Source organism: Gymnodraco acuticeps, unplaced genomic scaffold, assembly GCF_902827175.1.
Source record: "Gymnodraco acuticeps unplaced genomic scaffold, fGymAcu1.1, whole genome shotgun sequence".
NCBI lineage: Eukaryota > Metazoa > Chordata > Actinopteri > Perciformes > Bathydraconidae > Gymnodraco > Gymnodraco acuticeps.
The window spans coordinates 1,596,123-1,616,404 of record NW_022989985.1 but is presented as its reverse complement, the minus strand read 5'-3'; the positions used below and the strand labels follow the sequence as shown (position 1 = coordinate 1,616,404).

Genomic DNA, 20,282 nt, shown 5'->3' with positions numbered 1-20,282 from the left:
GTGTAATGTTACGGTGGCTGTTACGGTGTGCAGGAAGCAGGACCCAAATGCAGATTTAGAGTAACAATAATTCCTTTATTTCAAGGCTAGATATAGGCTACACAAAGACAGCACGGAACACTCACCGATGAACTGGTCATAACACAAGACAACCCGACAAAGAGAGACAGAAAACCCAGAACTTAAATACACCCAGGACTAATCACATAAACACGAGACAGGTGAGGAGGGAGGAGAAAACACAGAGGTACCAGGTGAACACAATCGGGTAATCGGGGAGGGAAACAGACAGAAAGCAAACAGGCAGGAAACGGGGGTGAACACTTTACAAAATAAAACAGGAAACCCAAAGATAGAAAAAGACAAGAAAAACACCAACACAGACAGATCCTAACATGCTCTGTCCTAAACAAATCCCTACCTTTCCACGAGCACAGTTTACTGCTCATCAAGATGACATTTTGCACTTTTTAGAAATGGCTTTATCCATGGCTTCATCTATGCCTTGCCACAATTCTATATGGCGAAGGTTTTCAAATAGTCCCTTGTCTCTGAATTGGTTTGTCCTCACAGATAGTGTGAATTCTAAGTCCTTTTTTAATCAATTTAATTTGCCACAGGTCAAGTTAAATGTGCTTTAATCATACTGTATATGACATACTTTAATTAAGCGAACGGGCTTTAATCATACTGTATATAACATACTTTAATTAAGCGAACGGGATGCACCTGGCCACCTTTGGAGTGCAAAGGGTCTAAATATTTGAATATTTCTTTTTTCAGGTAATGTGAAAACAATCATTTTGCATATTGAGTGTTGTTTGAGGTATTATTCTATACATTTTAGATTAGTCTTTTTACATTGGTCTACAACACATTAAAGTGTGCAAAAGTGTTTTGTTAAACCAATATCTGCTGCTGATGTGACTCCAGTTTACTAAGTATGTGGCTACCTGAGAGGGCGCGGACAAAAAGACATGAGTTGAATGTCAATTTGTATGCTTCCTTGTTGCCTGCTTTCACCCATTACATCCCATGAATGAGACATGAGCAGGATGAAGGACACAATGGTCGCTCCACAGTTTTTTGAAGGAGTCCTGCATGTGTTTGAAGGAGGAGGTCATGAACTCCTTAGACAGGCTCTCCATGCCCTTTGGACCCGCGGCCGCGGCTGATAAAAGGCCACTCAGTCATTGTCAGGGAAATAATAATAAAGTGGTGGGATTTGAAGATACACTCATACATGAGACGCGTTTCCCACTGTGTACAGCGATGGTAAGTTATAACTTTAACTTATATCCACTGAAGATGCCAGCTTGTTTAAAGTGGAAAAACAGCTCAGCTATTGTTATTTATGACAGTTATAAAACTATTTATTAAACGCTTAATATTAGTCACTGGCGTTAGCAAATAGCATGTTAGCAACGGTCCAATGTGATTTTAAGGAACTTAATGTCATGTAGGTTTGTAAAACCAGTTTGCTTTTTTGTCTCCAGCATAAACTTTAGATAATTTATTTCTACAGCGTAGGTTTACATGTAAAGCTATATAATTCAGTAAATACCTTTAATAGGAGATTGACATTAACGTAGTAAAAGTTAAGCTAGGCTAATTATACTTAAATGTATTTAGATTCTGTGAAACTATATAGTTCAAGAACATTTCAGAGCAAAAATATTATGCGTTTATGTAAATTTGCCATTTGATGTGGCCAGTTACTAACAGATAATAATGTCTGCATGGTAGGCTATGGCATAACAACAACAAAAAGTAATTAAAAGTTAGTTAACAGAGTTGTAATGATGTTTCTTATGACAATTGTGTTAGTATTGTTCATTAAAAAAGTATTACTTAAGGTTTATGCTGTCTCACGTTTGGCGACCTCTTTTATTATGTTAACACTTTAATATTAACAACTGTATGGCCATAGATATCTAGTATAAGGAGTAGTATCTTTATTCAGGCATCACTCACATTCTAATTTAGTGTACTAATAAGGCAAAGGCAAATCCTACATACCCTACATTCCTACCCATTTAAGCTTCCTCTATAAATGATAACACATAGAAAATAAAACCATTAAACAGCTCTATTAACCATTCTTCTGATAACCATAAGTGAGTTACTCATTCCTAAATGTATATCAGCAATATTTGGTAATATAAGCCCAACAATAGAAAAAAAACATCTCCTTTACTTCCTTTCCTTTCTATATATTTATTTATTCATATGTCTCTTTAGCTTTTTGTACAGTACACTTACAAACACACCTTTGCATACATATACTGAAACGCCCCTTTGTACACACTGTGACAGTAATTTAGTTTTAGCTCGGAACATTATTTGCCTATTCATTATAAATCATTTCATAGCATAAGGTTTTATGATTATAAGTTTTGTGCAATCAAAGCATCAAGCCAAGAGATACATCTTGTTTTTGTATAAAGAATATTACATAACTAACTATATGGATACGTTCCCGTACAGAGCACACAATCTTGCTTAAGTTGATTTATGCACATGGTAAACTAGTTTATTGTCTCTTAAGAATAATACTTATTTGAACAACAATGCGAGTTAAAGAGGCTACACGTCAGGCCCCTGTTTAGTGTTTACACAGTCGACCCAGGGAGGCTGCACACATCTTCCGGCAATGTGTACTAATCTCAGGAAGGGGATGTGTGTATGTTTCCTACCAACAATTCTCTAGTCAGTAAGGCCATTGTTAAACATGTCTGGGAAACGGACTACAGGGGCAGCACAGATCTTGAGAGACCAAGCGTAGCATGAAGCAAAGACTGCTGTGAAATTGAATGAGAGGTTGATTGTCACATCCCGTCAGTGTTTTCAAGAGTGCAGTTCGGGTTTCTATGTCGGGAGGGGAGGGACCTGCAGTTAGTTCCCTGTGGGTCCGGCATGTAGGCTGCTGCCGGCACTGAAATGAGCTTCACTGAGAAGGTCACCGATTGTTATTGTTGTTCAGGAATAGTGTGTTTTTTTCTTGCTGGAGGATGAGTTTGCCGTTATAAGATAAGCTGCTCCAGGATCTGTGTACTGTAAGTAATATACTTTCTCTTCTTATTCCAGTCACGAAAGTCTTGGATTGAGGAGACCTTCTTCAAGAGAGAGTGTGTGAAGTTTATCCCTTCATCTTGGGACCTGCATAGGTAAACTGATTGCATTGATAATCTTCCAAGAAGGTGTTTAAAGTTTTTAAGATTCTCAGAAGAAATAAATCTGTGTTAATAAGTAGTAAGTACATAGTATGATACTAACGCCAGTGCTTGGAAACACATTTTTGAGAGCAAAACTATTTGGCACCCAGCCTTTTACTTCCAGGAATAGAGACCATGTGGATTCTTTGATAATGTGTTATTTCCTGTTTCTTACAGATGTATTCCCGTATGTCAAGTATGCCAAAACTTGATCAGGTATAATCAAATAATTCTGTGTTTATGTGTGTGCTCATACCAAACCGAAAACCCACTGCATTTCCCTCCTCTGCCCCACCCCCTTTTCCAATGAAGCTGTTTTCTATTAATGCGTCTCTTTTTCCCACAACCTTTATTTGATAATTTCCCCTTTTTCCTCTATTATTCTTACATGTCTTAGTTTGAATGACATCACATACTTAGAATACAACTTAGTGTTGGCTCAAGGGAAGTAGTAAGGTATTTTATTGTGTTTCCATACCATATAAAGGAAAGGGGGAGGAATAAATGCAGCCGGGCTTAAATAGGCCAGGTGCATGATTGTCAGGTGTCTGTGAATTTGACCAACCATATCTTTTTAATTTGGGGTGCTTTACAAGCAAGTACCTGCTTTTGATAGTTAAAATGAGGGAATGTTGTGTAGACAGAACAGTAGAAATGACTCTGAATTCCTCCACCGCCCGCTATGCTTAATTACACAATCTGTCATTGGCCAGATGTTGTTGTGGCCGCCTGATGGGAGAGCACTCTTGGCGAGAGTCCCTTCCCCCCATATCCCTCTATCCTGGGCCAGGACAGGACCTGGTAGAGGACTGGTCCATGGAGCAACACACCAAAGCCAGTCCCACCAATGCCTATGGGACCGTAGACTTCCAGGACACTGCCACACGTGTCTGCAGGGCCAAGGTCTGTGCGTCTAATAACTGTACACAACATGGTTTTCTAGGGCAAAGAAAAAAAGATTCTTTCCCCAATTACGACACCACATTTATATAACTTAACTCCCTTTATCTATAAGAGAATACTACAAAAGTGAAGGTCAATGCTTTTAGAGACTGTATATACACACAATTGGCTTATGTTTGTTGTATAAACAAGCTTTGGCTTGCTATGATCTAAGATAGTATCTACTACACAAAACAGTCACACTAGCAGCACTTGAGAAAAGACGAAGAAAAGTTTAAAATGTTTCCTGTGCAGTATGTCCGTGTGGCTGTGGACTCCAAGCCAGAGGTGTTGCTGCAGCTGATGCTGAGGGAGTGGCAGATGGAGAGACCCAAGCTGCTCCTGACTGTGCAGGGGGGGTCAGAAAACTTCACCCTGCCTCTTAAAGTCAAGCAGGCCTTCAGCAAAGGGCTGATCACCGCTGCAATCAGCACCGGGGCATGGATACTCACTGATGGCATTAACACAGGTAGGTGTTAAAGATGGTTGTAAGATCTGTGTGTGGGATATCCTGTATCACTATGAACACAACTAGAACTTGCACTGTTATCAAATATGCACTCACAAGCATGGCAGTTTAAAGGGGTAGATGGATAGTTTGAAGTGAGTTGTATGAGGTACAAAATGATTTGAATTGTTCGAGGTGGGTGTTTCTTAAAGGTGGACAAATTACATTTGCTACTGCCCTTGTCCACATAGCTTCTGTGCTATAACTCTGGTCTGCTTCTACAAAACTGGGGGCCCTGACAGCAACCATCTTCTGTAGGTCATACACTGAGAATGGATACGTATTTTCTACGACTGCACTTTAAACAATAACTATCCCTTTAATATCATAACAAGTATCATCTTATCAGTGTTGGGTCTGGTGTGAAACGGTTAAAAAGCCCCATGTTGCATCATGCCTGTATAATGTTTGCAAAGGGTTCAATTTTGAACTGCATGCACCTTTCTGTACACTGCTGTTGTGAGTGTAATTCCTGATCATTCTCTTGGCCTGTGTAAACTCAGGTCTCTTCATTTGTAAGGATTTCAGTCCATTCATTTTCAATGTCCCTGGGTCTGAACTGTGGGGTGTAGATGTGTGTTTTGTCCATGTGTTTGCAGTTGCATATTTAGAAACATGAATGTTAAGCAGCAGCAAAATGGTTTGAATAATGCTTTTCCTGGTTTATACCGTGGAATTGTGTATGTACTGTTCATTCAGCTGCTCTTTGCACAGGTGTGTCCAAGTATGTGGGCGAGGCTGTGAAAACATTTGGGGGCCACAACCTGAGGAAGAGAAACACAGTCGGCATCACACCATGGGGAGTCATTCACAACAACTCAGACCTTTTAGGCAAAGATGTGAGAACTAAATACGTACCACCCTGATCATTATCCATCACACATCCTCTGTTTTATTTATTTGATTTGTTGCATTGTCTTGTTTATGTTTCTTATGCTGGTGTTAGGTATTGTGTATCTTGTTTTTTTATGTGTTTGTACGGCGACCTTGAGAGCCTTGAAAGGCGCCTATATAAAATAAATGAATTATTATTATTATTATTATTATCTCTTTATCAACAACATGTGTCAATATTTGTAACGTATCCCAGTGCTTTGTGTCACTATGATTGACTCCTGGTGGGCTCTGGATGTGACTTTCTCTCGACACGGTTTAGGTATTCAGGCCCTACCAGCCCCTGGGAAACCCGTTGAGCAAGAGAGCCTGTCTTAATGGGTTCCACTCCCACTTTCTGTTGGTGGACGATGGGACGCTGGGAAAACATGGCTGCCATCAAGGCCTCAGGAGGAAGCTGGAGAGACACATACAACTACAGAAGATACACCCTCGTGAGTCAGTGTGTGTAATGTACATGTAAAGAAAGAAAAGCTTTGATGTGACTGATGTTATCTCACCCTCTCCTCCATCTTCTTTGTAGGGCTGAACCAAGGGGTGCCTGTGGTGTGTGTGGTGGTGGAAGGAGGCCCTGCCATTGTGTCCACAGTGTTGGACTATGTTAGCAATGTCCCCCCTGTGCCAGTGTTTGTGTTTGAGGGGTCGGGCAGGGCAGCTGACCTTCTCGCCTTTTTGCACAAGCAGACTGCTAATGACAGGTATGCATGCTTTGATCACTAAATCTACAGTTAGTATGTCTAATGGATCTACCTAAAAGTGTAACATTAATGTTGACTTTGATAATGTTTCTACGTAGCCGCTGTTTAACCTAGGTGAGTGTTTAAAAAAAAGCTGCTACGATGTCTTGAGAGGACCAAAATGTCAGTTAGTTATTTAATCGACTTTTTGCACCCAGATATTCATTCATTTTAATAATGTTAATGATGTCAATGCCAGTTTGTGTACAAAATGCCAAAAATAGATATAGATATATATTTCTGTATGCCAAATGCTAGGGGGAATTTTCATTTTTTTCATTATTGTTTTTTATTACAGTCCTGAATATGTCAATAGGTGGCAACAACATTCAGACGCGTTTCAAAAATGTCTGAAGTATGAGAGTGTCTAGATAGCAGATAAATATGTTTCAATTGGGACATTGCTGTCCCAAAATGTCTCAAGTGAGTGAGAAGGATAATTGAGTAGACATGTCACAAATATAACTTTTACTGCATTTATCAGGCAGTTGGATGCTGACATCAAAGAGAACTTCCTTTTGAGGATTGGAGACGTGTTTGGAGTCGAGATGGCAGAAGCCTCTCAGCTCTACACTCTCCTCCTGCAGTGTATGGATCACAGACAGTCTGTAAGTGTAACATACAAAAAGTCAAATATTGTGATTCACACATGCACTACTCCCATTAACTCAATATTTTGTTGTCTTTAAAAAACAGATAACCATCTTTGACTCAGAGTCAGACGACCATGCTCCAGCCGATGCTGCCATTTTGACAACCAGTCTCAAGGGTACTTATATTTCTCCTTTTTATTGTGACAATAGACATTTTCACCACATACATTTGACATGTTATAGATGGAAAACCAAAGGTGTAATGAAAACATAAACAATCAAAGCATTCTTTATAGGTTTACTTGTACAAGGTCTGTTAATTTGCAGGCCGAATCGCCCATTAGACTGTATGATGCGCTTGAATCGAACTACAATCATTATGTTAGACCTGGGATTTTTGTCAAATAAAAAGGTCAGCGTTGAGAAAGTTAGTTAGTGTAAGTATGCAGCGATATTTTATTTCATTTGATGTTTTCGTGAAATATATTTGGCTCATAAAAAAAAACTCAAGGGAAAAAAAGGAGAAATACAGCAATTCACAATTCAAAACTGAAACTCCATTTACACATTCCATAACCAAAAAAGGAGCAGGGAGAGGATACATCTTTTGTTTCTTGCCCCTTACTCAAAACATATATAGAAACTAGAAATACATGGTCTGTCCATTACTTAATAACATATGCTTACAGTAACATGAGTATAAGTGCAATCAGGTGATATGCACAATATTTTAACAGATATGCGTTCTGTTGTATTGTTTTTGTTCGGCGTGATGGACAGGCACCAAGGCCAGCCCTGCAGAGCAGCTGAGCATGGCTCTGGCCTGGGACCGGGCTGACGTCGCACAGAAGGCAGTTCTGGTGTACGGACAGCATTGGCCGGTAAGACTGGCTCTGCGAATCACTAATGTATCTGTGCTTTTATAATATTATATCATCTTCGTATTTTAAATCTAATAACTGTATGCTGGATTTAGGTGGGTTCCTTGGAGCAGGCCATGCTGGATGCTCTGGTGATGGACCGGGTCAGTTTTGTCAAACTGTTGATTGACAACGGCATGACTATGAGCCGCTTCCTTACCGTGGATCGCCTCGAGGAGCTCTATAACATGGTTATTATAATATCTATATATTTACACCAAAGAAAATGACTAGATGTAAAGGCCTACTTGCCAATATACTGAATTCGGTTTCTGATATTTGTTTTCTACTCGACTCTCCATTATTGTCACAATGTTTTATTTACATATCTCAGTGGAAATGTAAAGTTAAACAACATTTACTGAAATCAAAAGAATGAACAGTATTTGTTTTAGAATACACTTTCACCCCATGGTACTTTTGTTTGTCTTGTCATTTTATTTACTGGATGTTTTCCCTTAGCTCGCACTTTGCTTCACAAACAAGAAATGCAGTTATTTTATTTGTGACTCTTGAAGCAAAAATACCATAACTGTCGCTGTGATTGAAATCACAATAATACTTTGTAAGTGTTTTGAAGAAGTATTCTCTGCGTACCCTGGTCAACTGCACTCAGGGTACTTTCCCAGTTGTTGTTCTGGGATGCATTTGAGATCACAAGGCTTTTTGTCATCATTACACTCAGTCTTGGCTTTCTCCGCACTGCCTTTCTCTTTTGTGTATTAAAGCCTGTTTATTTATTCATAACTCTGGGATAATAAGTCCCCCTTAAGAAACAAGATAAGGATCCCAGGACTGCTTCTGTGTATGCAATATGCAACGGTGTTAACAAGTAACCAGTAGATCTCTAGTTGTTGATATTTTCCGTTTATTTGTTTGTTTCTCCTGAATAATAATAGTCGTTTTTTTCCGCAGCCACAGGGGCAGACCAACTGTTTCTTAAATCACCTTGTTGAAGATGCCAAACAGGTGAGTAATCAGAACGTATTAAATCATATAAATATTAAAATAAAGAAAGCACTGTTTACTCAGACATTGTCAGCCATTGCACCAATATCAGCTGCATTTATGTTATTATTTATTTCTAAATTTACCATAGCAACCATATCTACATTATGCCTTTAACCTCATCTCTGTGTGTGTGTGTGTGTGTGTGTGTGTGTGTGTTGTGTGTGTGTGTGTGTGTGTGTGTGTGTGTGTATGTGTGTGTGTGTGTGTGTGTGTGTGTGTAGACTTCTCTTCCCATAGGTTACCGTCTCTCTCTCATTGACATGGGCCTGGTGATCGAGTACCTAATAGGAGGAGCATACCGCAGCACCTACACACGCAAACACTTCAGAGCTGCCTATAGCCGCCTGCAGGATAAAGTGAGCCCTGATTAATAGAGCTCTTTTTAAAAAAATGCTTTGACTTGGTTCTTGTCTTGGGATTATTAATTGCGATTGACCTTTTGTACAAATCTCCTCATTGTTGTTTCTATGTTTGTGTATAGGAGGGCAGACAGGGCTGTTCCCTTTCTAGACAGAGACGGGGAATACCACAGATCTCTACAAAGGGCAGGACCGTCCAGGACCTGCACTTTTTCAGAACAGCTCAGCCATACAAACTCAAGGTTGGTGGGGAATATCATGGAGGAATTGAATTGATGGCCAAAGGTCAATGTCACTGGGACCTCAAAAACATGGCCAAATCAATCACTAACATGCTAATTAAGACAACTTTACACAAATGTCACATTTTATAAAAACGTATCTCCATGATATTTTTGACAGGCATGGATGTTATGCACGTTTACAGATTCTCTTAGGCCACAAGGCTGTAATGTTATTGGAGTAATTCTCTGGACCTGTATAATTCATTGTTTGTTAAGCCATCATATTGTTTCTAGTAAGCACCTTTTGGTTATCTAATGCGGCCTTATGTTACATCATACATTTTTTTGCCTTTCTGTCTCACTCTCTTTACTCTTTTTTATTTCCCTACAACATTTCTCCTTCTTTTTCACATCCCCTTATGTATTGATTTGTGGATACCTCACACTTTTCCATGTAGGAGCAGGATTTTTCAACGGGGGACAGTCGAGAGGGAGAGGTCACCCCGATCCCGGGCCTTGTTAATGCTCCACTGCTGATAGCCTTCAACTTCAACGACGTGTTCGTATGGGCTGTGTTTCATCAGCGCCAGCAGATGGCGTTGTTCCTGTGGCAGCACGGAGAGGAAGCTCTGGCCCGCGCTACAGTGGCCTGTAAGCTCTACCGCTCCATGGGCTTTGAGGCGAGGCAGGGAAGTATGGACGACAACATCTCAGAGCGATTTAAGAAATACTCTCTGTGAGTCAGTGTGGGTTTTTCTGTCTGTGTCAGTAGACAATCTATGGGGACAATTGCAACCAAATAAAGATATGTCTTAACATGATAACAAAAAAAACCCAATCAATAATTTTCACCTTTTCTCAGTATTTTATTGTGTAGTGTGATTCTGTGCATTTAAAGACCCTTCAAGTTCTTGCGTCTTGAATTTTCCAGTGGTATTGGCGGGCTATTCTTCTGATGATTATAAATATAATAGTTTTTTAATATTATGCACATAATGCCATTGTTTGTATAAAAACCTGTACATGATGCGCATGTGCCTCCTGTCTCTGTGTCTTAGCGAGTTTGGTCAGCTGGCGGTGGACATGTTAGACTGTGCGTTTCGTCAGAACGAGCAGATGGCCATGAAGCTGTTGACTTCAGAGATGGAGGCATGGAGCCACTTCACCTGTCTGCAGATGGCTGTCTCCTCATGTCACAGACCATTCGTCTCACACTCCTGCACTCAGACGCTGCTCACAGACCTCTGGACCGGTCCGCTCAACATGAGGAAAAACTCCTTTGTGAAGGTACATAGAGTTGACAGATTTCATCCTTGTCTTAGTGTATGATGTATTTGTATCACAGTAAAAGACAAATTAATACTTAATTAATAGAATGGTTTTTGGAGAGCGCAGTCCTCCAACAAAGGCAAATGCTGCATTCATGTGCTTCTTGGATGGCCCTGTTTCCCTGAGTTTGGAAGTTGTTTTTCTGTGTATTTATGAGCTTGGACATTTGGAAACAAAATCAATGTATCAAATTGAGCGGGCATTCAGATACATTTTTCCCAGTAAGAAACTACATTCCCCAATAATTGAAATGCAGCACAAATGCCCTTTCTCTCAAAGTTAACAGAAGTGAAACTCAGTTTGTTAAAACCCTGTGATTCAGATCCTTTCCTAAATGTCAAGGGTTCTTACTCAGTCCATGCTTCACCCTTCTGCCTAGTTCCATAAACATCTTGCCAGTAGTTTTTATGTAATTTGCTGACAGATAGGCAGACTGGTCATGCATTTTAGCCATGCCTCATTTAGCTCTATTTGCTCTTTTCCAGCCCTGTTTTTGCAGGGGCTGATTCTGCTTTTGTGGCAGACTACAGCGCCACTTACAGGCCTGGCATATGTACTACAGCGTCTCCAGCGCTTTCGAGCGGTCTCTCATTCCCCTGATAGGTGGAGAGTTGCCCATATAGGCGGAGCACCCCTTTTCTGACGTCAGAACAATTCAAATAATAATCAGATCCGTTGCAGCCCCATTTTTAGAGATTTGGGTATGGAGGAAAAGAGAGGGTTGTGTTTTCTGACACTTGGTGAGTTCCCTGACACACCGGGGACACATATTCATGTATAAAAGACATACAAAAGTGCATTTTGCATGATAGGTCCCCATAAATTACAACGTTATTCCTACATTGCGATTTGTTTTCTTGTTTTCCTAGTGTTTCTGTATAGTTACACAAACTTACATGACACACCTGTTTTCTATTTCTTCAGATAATTCTGAGTCTTCTTCTGCCGCCTGCCATCTTGCTACTGGAGTTCAAAAGCAAAGCTGAAATGTGCCACGTACCACAGTCCCATGAGGAAATGCCGTTCGGGCTTGAGTCTGTGAAGTCAGCACCAGCCCATGAGGGAGCTGATGTCACGGTAAAGCTCCAGAAGTGCACTTATCCAGCACTGTTTTTGTTTTAACTTGCACCATAATTCTAATAGCCTTAGTATTGTACTTTCTTTCCTCCTCCCCTCTCACAGGAAGCTCAGGATGCAGAGCGGGGCCTGCCGTTCCATAAAAAATGTTTGGGTCCTGTGTCAGAAACGTTCTCCTCTATCACTGTGCACTGTCTGTCCTGGATCAAAAGACTCTATGCGTTCTACACGGCTCCTGTTGTCAAGTTCTGGTTTCACACAGTAGGTGGTATGCATATGTGTTTTTGATGCAGCATGTGTGGTATCTAGTGTTTATTTTTTAATCTGCCCATATTGATTTATTTTTCGCTTCCTGTCTCTGATCTTTCTTTAGATGTCCTACTTGACCTTCCTGATGTTATTTTCCTACGTGGTCCTGGTGAAGATGGGGGATCAGCCCAGTGTTCAGGAGTGGCTGGTCATAGCGTACATCTTGTCCACTGCAGTGGAGAAAACCAGAGAGGTGAGGCAGTCCGAAGAGAGACATGTTCTCTTCTAATTTTCTCATCTTAACTTTGTAATAATGTAACTATTTGGGGGCATGATGTATACATTTGTAATGCATTTCCTACACAGGGAATTACGATAAAATGATCATATTGCAGACAAAATAGTATTCAAGTTATCCCTTATACAATGCTTTGTTTGACAGAGAAATAAAATAAAAATAAAATTATAGTTTATTATAGCGTGTTTTCTTTCTGAGCACCAGCATCTTTTTCAATTGTTCCTAATGAGAAGAGAGCGTATTCTCATATATATATATATATATATATATATATATATGTATACTCATGCATTGGGATGAAATGCTCCCCAGCAATTTTTCTGAAAAAGATTGACACAAACTAATAAACACATGACACCTACTGCAGGGCTGTCTGTCCTAGGAGAGGGATCCCTCCTCTGTTGCTCTCCCCGAGTTTTGTAAGGTTTTTCCACCATTAGTCATGGTGGGGTTTCTTTGGGAGTTTTCCTTGTCCGATGTGAGGGTGTAGTATTCTGTACAAACTGTAAAGCCCCCCCTTGTTATTTCGGACAACAGGCTATATAAATACAATTTGATTGAGTGACTGATAATACTTAATAACAAAAGAATATTCAAATATATACTCCTTGCTTAGGTCCTAATGTCGGAGCCGAGGAAGCTGAGCCAGAAGCTGAAGGTCTGGTTCTCTGAGTACTGGAACATATCAGATTTTATTGGCATCCTCCTCTTCATGGCTGGATTGGTGCTGCGTTGGCATGCTAATCCGTACCGGACGGCAGGACGCATCAGTTACTGTCTGGACATCATCTTCTGGTTCATCAGGGTGACGGACCTGTTGGCTGTCAACCAGCATGCTGGGCCTTACCTCACCATGATCACTAAGATGGTAGGCAGAGACAGTACACTGCTTGTTGAAGAGGAAGTAAGTGTGTTGTGTGTTTTTGTGTTTAGTCACCCCCCCCTCCTCTTTCTCTCTGTCTGCTCAGACCAGAAACATGTTCTTCATAGTGGTGATGATGGTGATAGTGCTGCTGAGCTTCGGGGTGTCCAGGAAGGCCATCCTGTCGCCAAATGAGGAGCCGTCCTGGAGCCTCGCTCGAGACGTCGTCTTCCAGCCCTACTTTATGATCTTCGGAGAGGTCTACGCATCGGAGATAGATCGTAGGTCATCAATGAAAAACAATAGATACTTATCCACTGGTGTTGATTTAAAGCAGTAGAATTAGAGTTTCTTGAGGGAGTCGCTTGATGTCAGATTACTGCAGTGTTAACTTGCCACTTGTCCTTTGCAACATGAAGAGACAGATAAAGTGACATAAAACTGTGTTAAATCAAAGTAAATCAAATGAATTTGTTTTCTATTTAAGTAGCACATTTCTACTTAGTGTCCGTCTTACCTATTATACCATTTCGCAGCTTGCATAAACACATTTGAATGATATATTTAAGGCAAATTGAATATAATTGGTCACTTAAAGTTGGCGCTGGTTGGTGCTCACCAGCCAAACCCATATTCCCAGGGTTTTAAAGAGGAAACATCACACACAGCAAAATACAGGTTGATGTTTGAAAGGGATCATTACATATATGAGTAGACTTTTTGGGGGAAATTCCTAGTTCCTTTTTAAGAAATGTCATTCAGGCAAGTATCTGTGACATTCGTTAATGATTTCTCACTATCTCTTAATTAGACGATGTAAAAGACCCTTGACATTTTATAATGTATTCCCACTGTTCCTCTTGGTATTGATTGTTAATGGGGTAAAGTGTGTGTTTGAATTTTTGTGTTAACAGCTTGTGATGACGGTCTTCCGTGTCCTCCTGCTTCCTTTCTCACGGCGTTCCTTCAGGCGGTCTATATGTTCTTCCAGTACATCATCATGGTCAACATTCTCGTTGCATTTTTTAAGTAAGTTATAATTATTTTGAAAAAATACAGTGCAAGACTCCCGATAAAGAGGACTTTTGTTTAAATGAATGTTGTCTGCTCAATAACAGCAACATCTACTTTGACATGGCATCAACGTCCAATAAGCTGTGGAAGTACAACCGTTATCGCTACATAATGACCTATCAGGACAGGCCGTGGCTGCCTCCACCTCTTATCCTCCTCAGTCACATGACCTCAGGTTTGAGAGCCATCTACAGGAAATTGAGAGGAGACCCTGAACGAGAGGAAAGTGGCTCTGGACTGAGTGAGTACTGGAGTGTGTATGTGTGTGAAAATAAAGAGTTAGAGTCGGTTCAGTTCAGTGTGAGATTGTAATCCCTCCTCCTGTCTTTACCAGAGCTCTCCCTGGGCGACGAGGATCGTAAGAAGCTCCATGAGTTTGAGGAGAAATGTATAACGGCTCACTTCCATGAGAAGAGTGAATGTCTCCACAGCAGTCAAATTAACAGGATCAGAGCCACAGCTGAGAGGTGTGATTGATAAACCATTTCATTTGTATAAACCAGGAGGATATTGGTTGTAATAGTTTCTATATTAAAGTTAGTAAATAGTTGATATAAATTGTTTTTGCATTGTACCATATTGTAGAAAGAATATAATGTATGTTCTACTGATGCAGGCTTCACTATTTTGTAGGGATTTAACGATATATCGAATATCGCGATATCGCGGTAAATAAATGTCTCAATACCGTCGTGAGACTGACAAAATCTACCGCGATTTAAAAAAAATTATTAGTATTTTTAAAAAAAAAACCTTTATTCAACCAGATGGTCCCATTGAGATCATCGATCTCTTTTTCAAGGGAGACCTGTCCAACATGGCAGCAAGTAGGTTACAACATGAACATAAAACAACAGATAACACAAAAGGACATAGTATTTACAGGGCTACATGTACATACCTAGAGACATTGACAAGTACCAACAGTATATGTATATCTCGCCCTGTCAATAAGCCTCACCTTCTTGGCAAAAACTGTATTGTTTTTGAAGTGGTGGAGAGACAATGCACAGTTTTACCCACTGCTGTCACCCATGGCCAAAGCATATCTCTCTGTCCCAGCAACATCAGTACCAAGCAAGAGAGTTGTTTCCACAGCAGGGGATATTGTAAACGCCCAAACATCCCAGCTTCTACCTGGAAATGTGGACATGCTCATATTCCTAAAAGATAACCTTGATGATGCTGAGTGAGTGAGTTAGAGTTGAGTTACTTGAAAAACTAAAGTGAAACTTGATTTATTCTATTGCAGGGTCTGATTATTATATTGTTGACACTTTAAAATACTACTATCCTACTAAAATGCTGTACAAATCTATTTATTATTTAATAAAGAAAAACAAATTAAAGTAAAAAAAATTCACATTTTTTTTCTTTATTTTTCAATATTGCGATAAATATCGTGCCGTGAGTTTTTGGTATCGTTACATCCCTACTATTTAGTAAATGTTTGTTTGACGACTCAATCTCTCACACTTATTATAAAATAATATCTTTATTTGTTCTACTAGAGCTGAGGAGATGTGCCTGATGGTGGGGGAGGTCTCGGAGAAGGTCATCTTCATTCATGATAGCCTGTCGGAGCTGGACTCTCAGCTGGGTCAGCTCCAGGACCTTTCTGCTCTGGCTGTGGACACCCTCACTCTGCTCTCTGCATCTGACAGCCTACACCAGGAGGCCCGCCTGGCTCAATGTCGAGTCATCACATCGTCCCCGCTTATCCTCCCTCACAGCTTGACTCTCCCACACAGAGGTGGAGCAGACTGTGATGCACTTAATATGTGTCGAGTGATGCCCAAGTTGTGTAAAAGTACCCCGCCTTCTTTGCTGAAGGGCCATGGCCTTGTGGCGAGTAGACTGGCATCCCAGGAGAGCAGGGGAGGAAAACAAGGACACACTGAGAAGGGAGAGGAAGAAGCAAAGCAGGTACTTACGGTGTGCAAGCTCATGTAGGAAGTGAAAGTAAACAACGAACGTGGATTTCAAACCTAGCAGTACACTTTATAAAAACAAATCAATCACATCATTAATATATTGAAACATTTTGTTTAAAAATATACTTCATCTACAAAATGACCATTTGTCAATAAATTACTCACCCTGTGTTACCTTGAATTTAGGAGATAATTTAGGTTTTGCTGTTAGAAGCGCCCCCCCCCCATTTACTTCAATTCATCAAGATTTTTCTCTGTTGTTGAATGATTAGTTCACTGATGAATTAAAAAAACAAGGTTTCACAGGAGTAATTATTATAACATTTACATTTTTGTGAGAATTATTATTTACCGTCTGTTTTCCCTCAGGATCCACAGATTGCTCCTGCTCAACGTCCGCCTGAGAACGACCTGGGAGTTTCTAAACCTGCGTCTCGTTCTTCCTTCTCTCACCTCTACGGAGACGGAGTTAATCTGGGTAGATTGAGGGATCAGACCCCCTGTGAGTCAATCGGACCGCCCCACTGCGGGTCTCCTCTTGCTCCCATAGGCCTGGAGTCACCGCATCATAAACTCTCGACATGTGACCCATACCTGTATCGCAGTCAAGAAGAACCTTACGTGGAAGAGGAGGAAGAAGAGGGAGAAGGAGAGGAGGAAAGGACACATGAACAACTCTCTAATATAGAAGTATCCCGTGGATCTAGCAACGCTGTCCTTCTGTCTGACCCACGAGAAGTCTGTGAGGGTTTGGTGAATCCCGCCTTTTCTCAGGACGTTAGCCAACCGAGTTCTCGGCCCAGACTTTACAGCCAGTGGGGCCGACCTGTGAAATCTTCCAGGTGGGCGTGTCTGTCCAGAGACCGTCCCTACGGATACTGCAGGTCTCTGTCCTCCAGCGTGGAGAACATGACTTTCTCAGGCGCACCTCAGAGTCAAAGGAGGGGGTCATTCCCTTCTCTAGACGAACCAATCAGCAAAGAGAGTCTGTCTGATGGGAGGAGTTTTAGTGATGACACATCGCTACGAAGCAGCATGAGCAGAGGTAACGTCGTTTGTAATGCAAGTTTCTAATTGTTCAAGTGGACGGTTTGAAACAAAAGAATAAGACATGACTCATAAATCTTCACCATTAGCTGGTTTGTAAAGTCCAAATCGGTTTGTTACAAAACTTGTTGGACTTTCCATTATTATAGACAGGGCCCTTGCATATAAACAAATACAAACATTATACTGATAACAAATCTGGGTGTGCTTTATTTCTACTGAATTGGATTTGTGATATCATTTTTGCAGAGTGGTCCAAGTCATCTGACTTCCCTCAAGACTGCAGAGGCAAAAACCAGAACAAGAAGACAGTGAAGATACAAGAGAGCGCTCCAAACACGGTCAGAAATTCACAACAATCCGTTCATGACAGCTCAGTAATACACAACATGTTACATAGATCATCAAACCCTGCTAATGTTTTTGTTTTATAATCTCTTGACTCTTTATTTCTTGGGAAAAATGGCTAACCATGCAGTCCCATTTGTCTGGGTCCTGCTGGAGAAGGGGCCGAAGATTTCGAGGAGAATCTACATGTTGGTTGGCTTCAACCAGCCTCAATCAGCTCAGTAAGTCACTGCTGTCACATATTAGTAATAAGTCATCTTTATTTAGTTATATAGCACATTTATTTAAATAGCACATTTAAAGTATAGCAATACTTTAAGCATAGGTCATACCATTGAACCTGAATGTGAAGATGAGTAAAGCCTGTTGGTTTACCAAACCAAGGCCTCTCTGAATGTATCATGTATTCAATCCAGCGCTCAAATAAAGAGGCATGGAAAACAGTACCACGATAAAAGGCCCAATGTATAAGTTACTCACCTTGTTAGATATTGAACATATCAATATCGTTTCAGATTTTGAACCAATGGATTTGTTGCAGAAGCAAGTCTTTTCCCATCAGGTAAATCCGTGGCTCATTGTGGCAACATACTGTGATATTAGGAAAATATATTGTATAATGTCATGAGATCGGGTTTATGATGTTTTCTTTGGCCTTCAGGATGCATGGAGCTCGACCCATTCAGCATGGAACAGCTGGGCCAGATCCATGAGCCACAGGTCTTCGTAAGTCTTCCTTTTGTTTTTTACTCTCCGAAACATGCACATCAAAACTCATGAGATTTTATTAACTACATCAAATGTTTTTTCTCTATTCCTTTGTTACAGTTTACAGAGCGTGATTGCCCTTGAAGGTATTTGCAAACATAAAGATTGTATACAATCCTATTGACTATGTCTATAAATAGACACTTTTTTGTTATTGTGAGACCCTTTTTTTGTATTTTAATTTCCCTTTTTTGTTTTGTTTTCTGCAGCAAAGAGCTCCTCATTCCAGTCCACTGACAATTTGTATCCACACTATGCAGGTATTATGCCACACAGAAAATAAGTATGTTTAATTGTGGCTATCAACATTTTGTGGAACTCTAAATCTTAAAAGCCTATTATTTAAACATTTGTTTGTCTCAGATTTCATTAATAATTATACAGGTATTTGATCTCAGGTGTGGTTTTGACCATGTTTTGTTCGTGTGTTGACAGCTATGGAGAGAAACAATCTGATGAGACTGGCTCACACCATTCCCTTCACTCCTGTCTCTATTCTAGGTAAGTGTTTTGTTTGGTGACACAGTGTTTTGTTTATGTCTCTTGACGGCATCTCTTTCCATTCACTGTTTCTTTTATATTCTCTGCAGGAGTTGAAGAGGTGAGCGTGTACTCTCTGGAGGAAGTTCCCTCTGATGCTGACCCTGATGCCGGCACAGTCTCGTCCTGGTCGTCACATGGCCTGTCCGCCCTGCTGCAGCCCCTTTCCAGTGAAGAGGGCTCTCTGGACGGGGGTCTCCGGCAGGGCTGCAGGGTGCTGTGCACCTGGGCTGAACGTGACGTGCTCAGACCCGGCCTGGTATACGTGGTCAAAGCCTTCAGGCCGGAGGTGGTTCGTGCCTGGCAGAGGATATTCCATGGTAGCACAGCACTGCTGCTTTGTTTAAGGGTAAGTGTACCTACAAAAGTAAAGTGCACATAGGCAGGGAATCAATGAATACTTTATGACCTTTTTAGTAGCCGACGGCATCGCCAATCAGCAAAATTGCTCCTATTAAGTTGCAGATTCACAATTTAAAAAACCCCTAAAGGAGAGGTTTGCATTGTGGGAGAATTGCCTCCTCAGGGGGCTTCAAATTGTTTCAGGGGAGGCTAAGTGAATGAAGGGAAAACAAGATTGTGTTCGTTATTACATTCGTTATCAAAGGAGTATCCCATAGAAGAGTCTAGTTTTTGGGAATTTAACAGTTTTTTCCAAGAAACCAAACCTAATAAAAGCCAAAGGACAGACCTTTTATGTATTTGGTGCAGTGTGAAGTTATCTCAAACAGCAACATTAGGCTATCTTGTCTAAATCCTTGAGTGTTTTTGGGATCAAATAACATCAACTTGATCCCACAAGCTTCCAGGCATTAAGCAATAACTAAGTAAGTAAACTAAGGGAGGGTTGAGGGACATATAGCTTTCTATCACATCAACTTCATGATCAACCTCTGTTTGACATCCCTGAAGGAGATCCAGCAGCAGAGAGCAGCCCAGAAGATGATGCAAGAGTTCAACGAGGTCAAACCTGATGACATGCACCACTCACCAAGGTGCGTTTTCTCTCCTTTATGTGTACGTGTTGATCTGTGCTTGAACTAATCGCTTTTTCTCACCATCAGATTCCTAGATGTAGCGTTGGTCCTCTGGCAATCGAATGGCCAGTGGCTGACTATTGAGAGGAACATGACAGGTGACTTCAGGAAGTACAACAACAACACCACAGGAGAGGAGATCACCCCCTGCTGTTCACTGGAAGAAATGCTGCTGGCGTTCTCACACTGGACATACGAGTACTCAAACAGAGAGCTGCTGGTGCTCGATATACAGGGTAGATTCCTTTGATGTGTGTGTGTGTTTCTGCAAGGCCTGTTATCTTCATACAGGTTTTTATTTTGCTGTCAAATGCAG

At 40.8% G+C, this 20,282-nt stretch overlaps 1 protein-coding gene across 6 annotated transcripts in view; it reads left to right on the top strand.

Moving 5' to 3' along the window:
- The window catches only part of trpm6 (transient receptor potential cation channel, subfamily M, member 6), a 40,442-nt gene that overhangs the window by 7,615 nt on the left and 12,545 nt on the right, over positions 1-20,282 (top strand). For 2 of the 6 annotated variants that reach the window (XM_034212783.1, XM_034212782.1), the window contains exons 1-37: positions 1,087-1,275; positions 3,088-3,167; positions 3,393-3,431; positions 3,929-4,118; positions 4,413-4,626; positions 5,380-5,504; positions 5,822-5,993; positions 6,083-6,257; positions 6,781-6,904; positions 6,993-7,065; positions 7,670-7,770; positions 7,866-8,000; positions 8,725-8,778; positions 9,042-9,176; positions 9,302-9,421; positions 9,862-10,139; positions 10,462-10,690; positions 11,657-11,809; positions 11,915-12,070; positions 12,183-12,311; positions 12,973-13,224; positions 13,325-13,499; positions 14,133-14,247; positions 14,337-14,533; positions 14,627-14,759; positions 15,804-16,218; positions 16,596-17,271; positions 17,523-17,614; positions 17,752-17,842; positions 18,137-18,183; positions 18,283-18,347; positions 18,450-18,475; positions 18,599-18,649; positions 18,825-18,890; positions 18,980-19,278; positions 19,842-19,924; positions 19,994-20,202. In XM_034212783.1, the coding sequence (XP_034068674.1) occupies positions 1,102-1,275; positions 3,088-3,167; positions 3,393-3,431; positions 3,929-4,118; positions 4,413-4,626; positions 5,380-5,504; positions 5,822-5,993; positions 6,083-6,257; positions 6,781-6,904; positions 6,993-7,065; positions 7,670-7,770; positions 7,866-8,000; positions 8,725-8,778; positions 9,042-9,176; positions 9,302-9,421; positions 9,862-10,139; positions 10,462-10,690; positions 11,657-11,809; positions 11,915-12,070; positions 12,183-12,311; positions 12,973-13,224; positions 13,325-13,499; positions 14,133-14,247; positions 14,337-14,533; positions 14,627-14,759; positions 15,804-16,218; positions 16,596-17,271; positions 17,523-17,614; positions 17,752-17,842; positions 18,137-18,183; positions 18,283-18,347; positions 18,450-18,475; positions 18,599-18,649; positions 18,825-18,890; positions 18,980-19,278; positions 19,842-19,924; positions 19,994-20,202 (5,848 nt within the window). In that variant the 5' untranslated portion in view covers positions 1,087-1,101. Of the gene's footprint in view, positions 1-1,086; positions 1,276-2,828; positions 2,959-3,087; positions 3,168-3,392; positions 3,432-3,928; positions 4,119-4,412; positions 4,627-5,379; positions 5,505-5,821; positions 5,994-6,082; positions 6,258-6,780; positions 6,905-6,992; positions 7,066-7,669; positions 7,771-7,865; positions 8,001-8,724; positions 8,779-9,041; positions 9,177-9,301; positions 9,422-9,861; positions 10,140-10,461; positions 10,691-11,656; positions 11,810-11,914; positions 12,071-12,182; positions 12,312-12,972; positions 13,225-13,324; positions 13,500-14,132; positions 14,248-14,336; positions 14,534-14,626; positions 14,760-15,803; positions 16,219-16,595; positions 17,272-17,522; positions 17,615-17,751; positions 17,843-18,136; positions 18,184-18,282; positions 18,348-18,449; positions 18,476-18,598; positions 18,650-18,824; positions 18,891-18,979; positions 19,279-19,841; positions 19,925-19,993; positions 20,203-20,282 lie in introns of those variants that run through there. The other 4 variants (XM_034212787.1, XM_034212786.1, XM_034212785.1 and 1 more) reach the window with 4 other exon arrangements.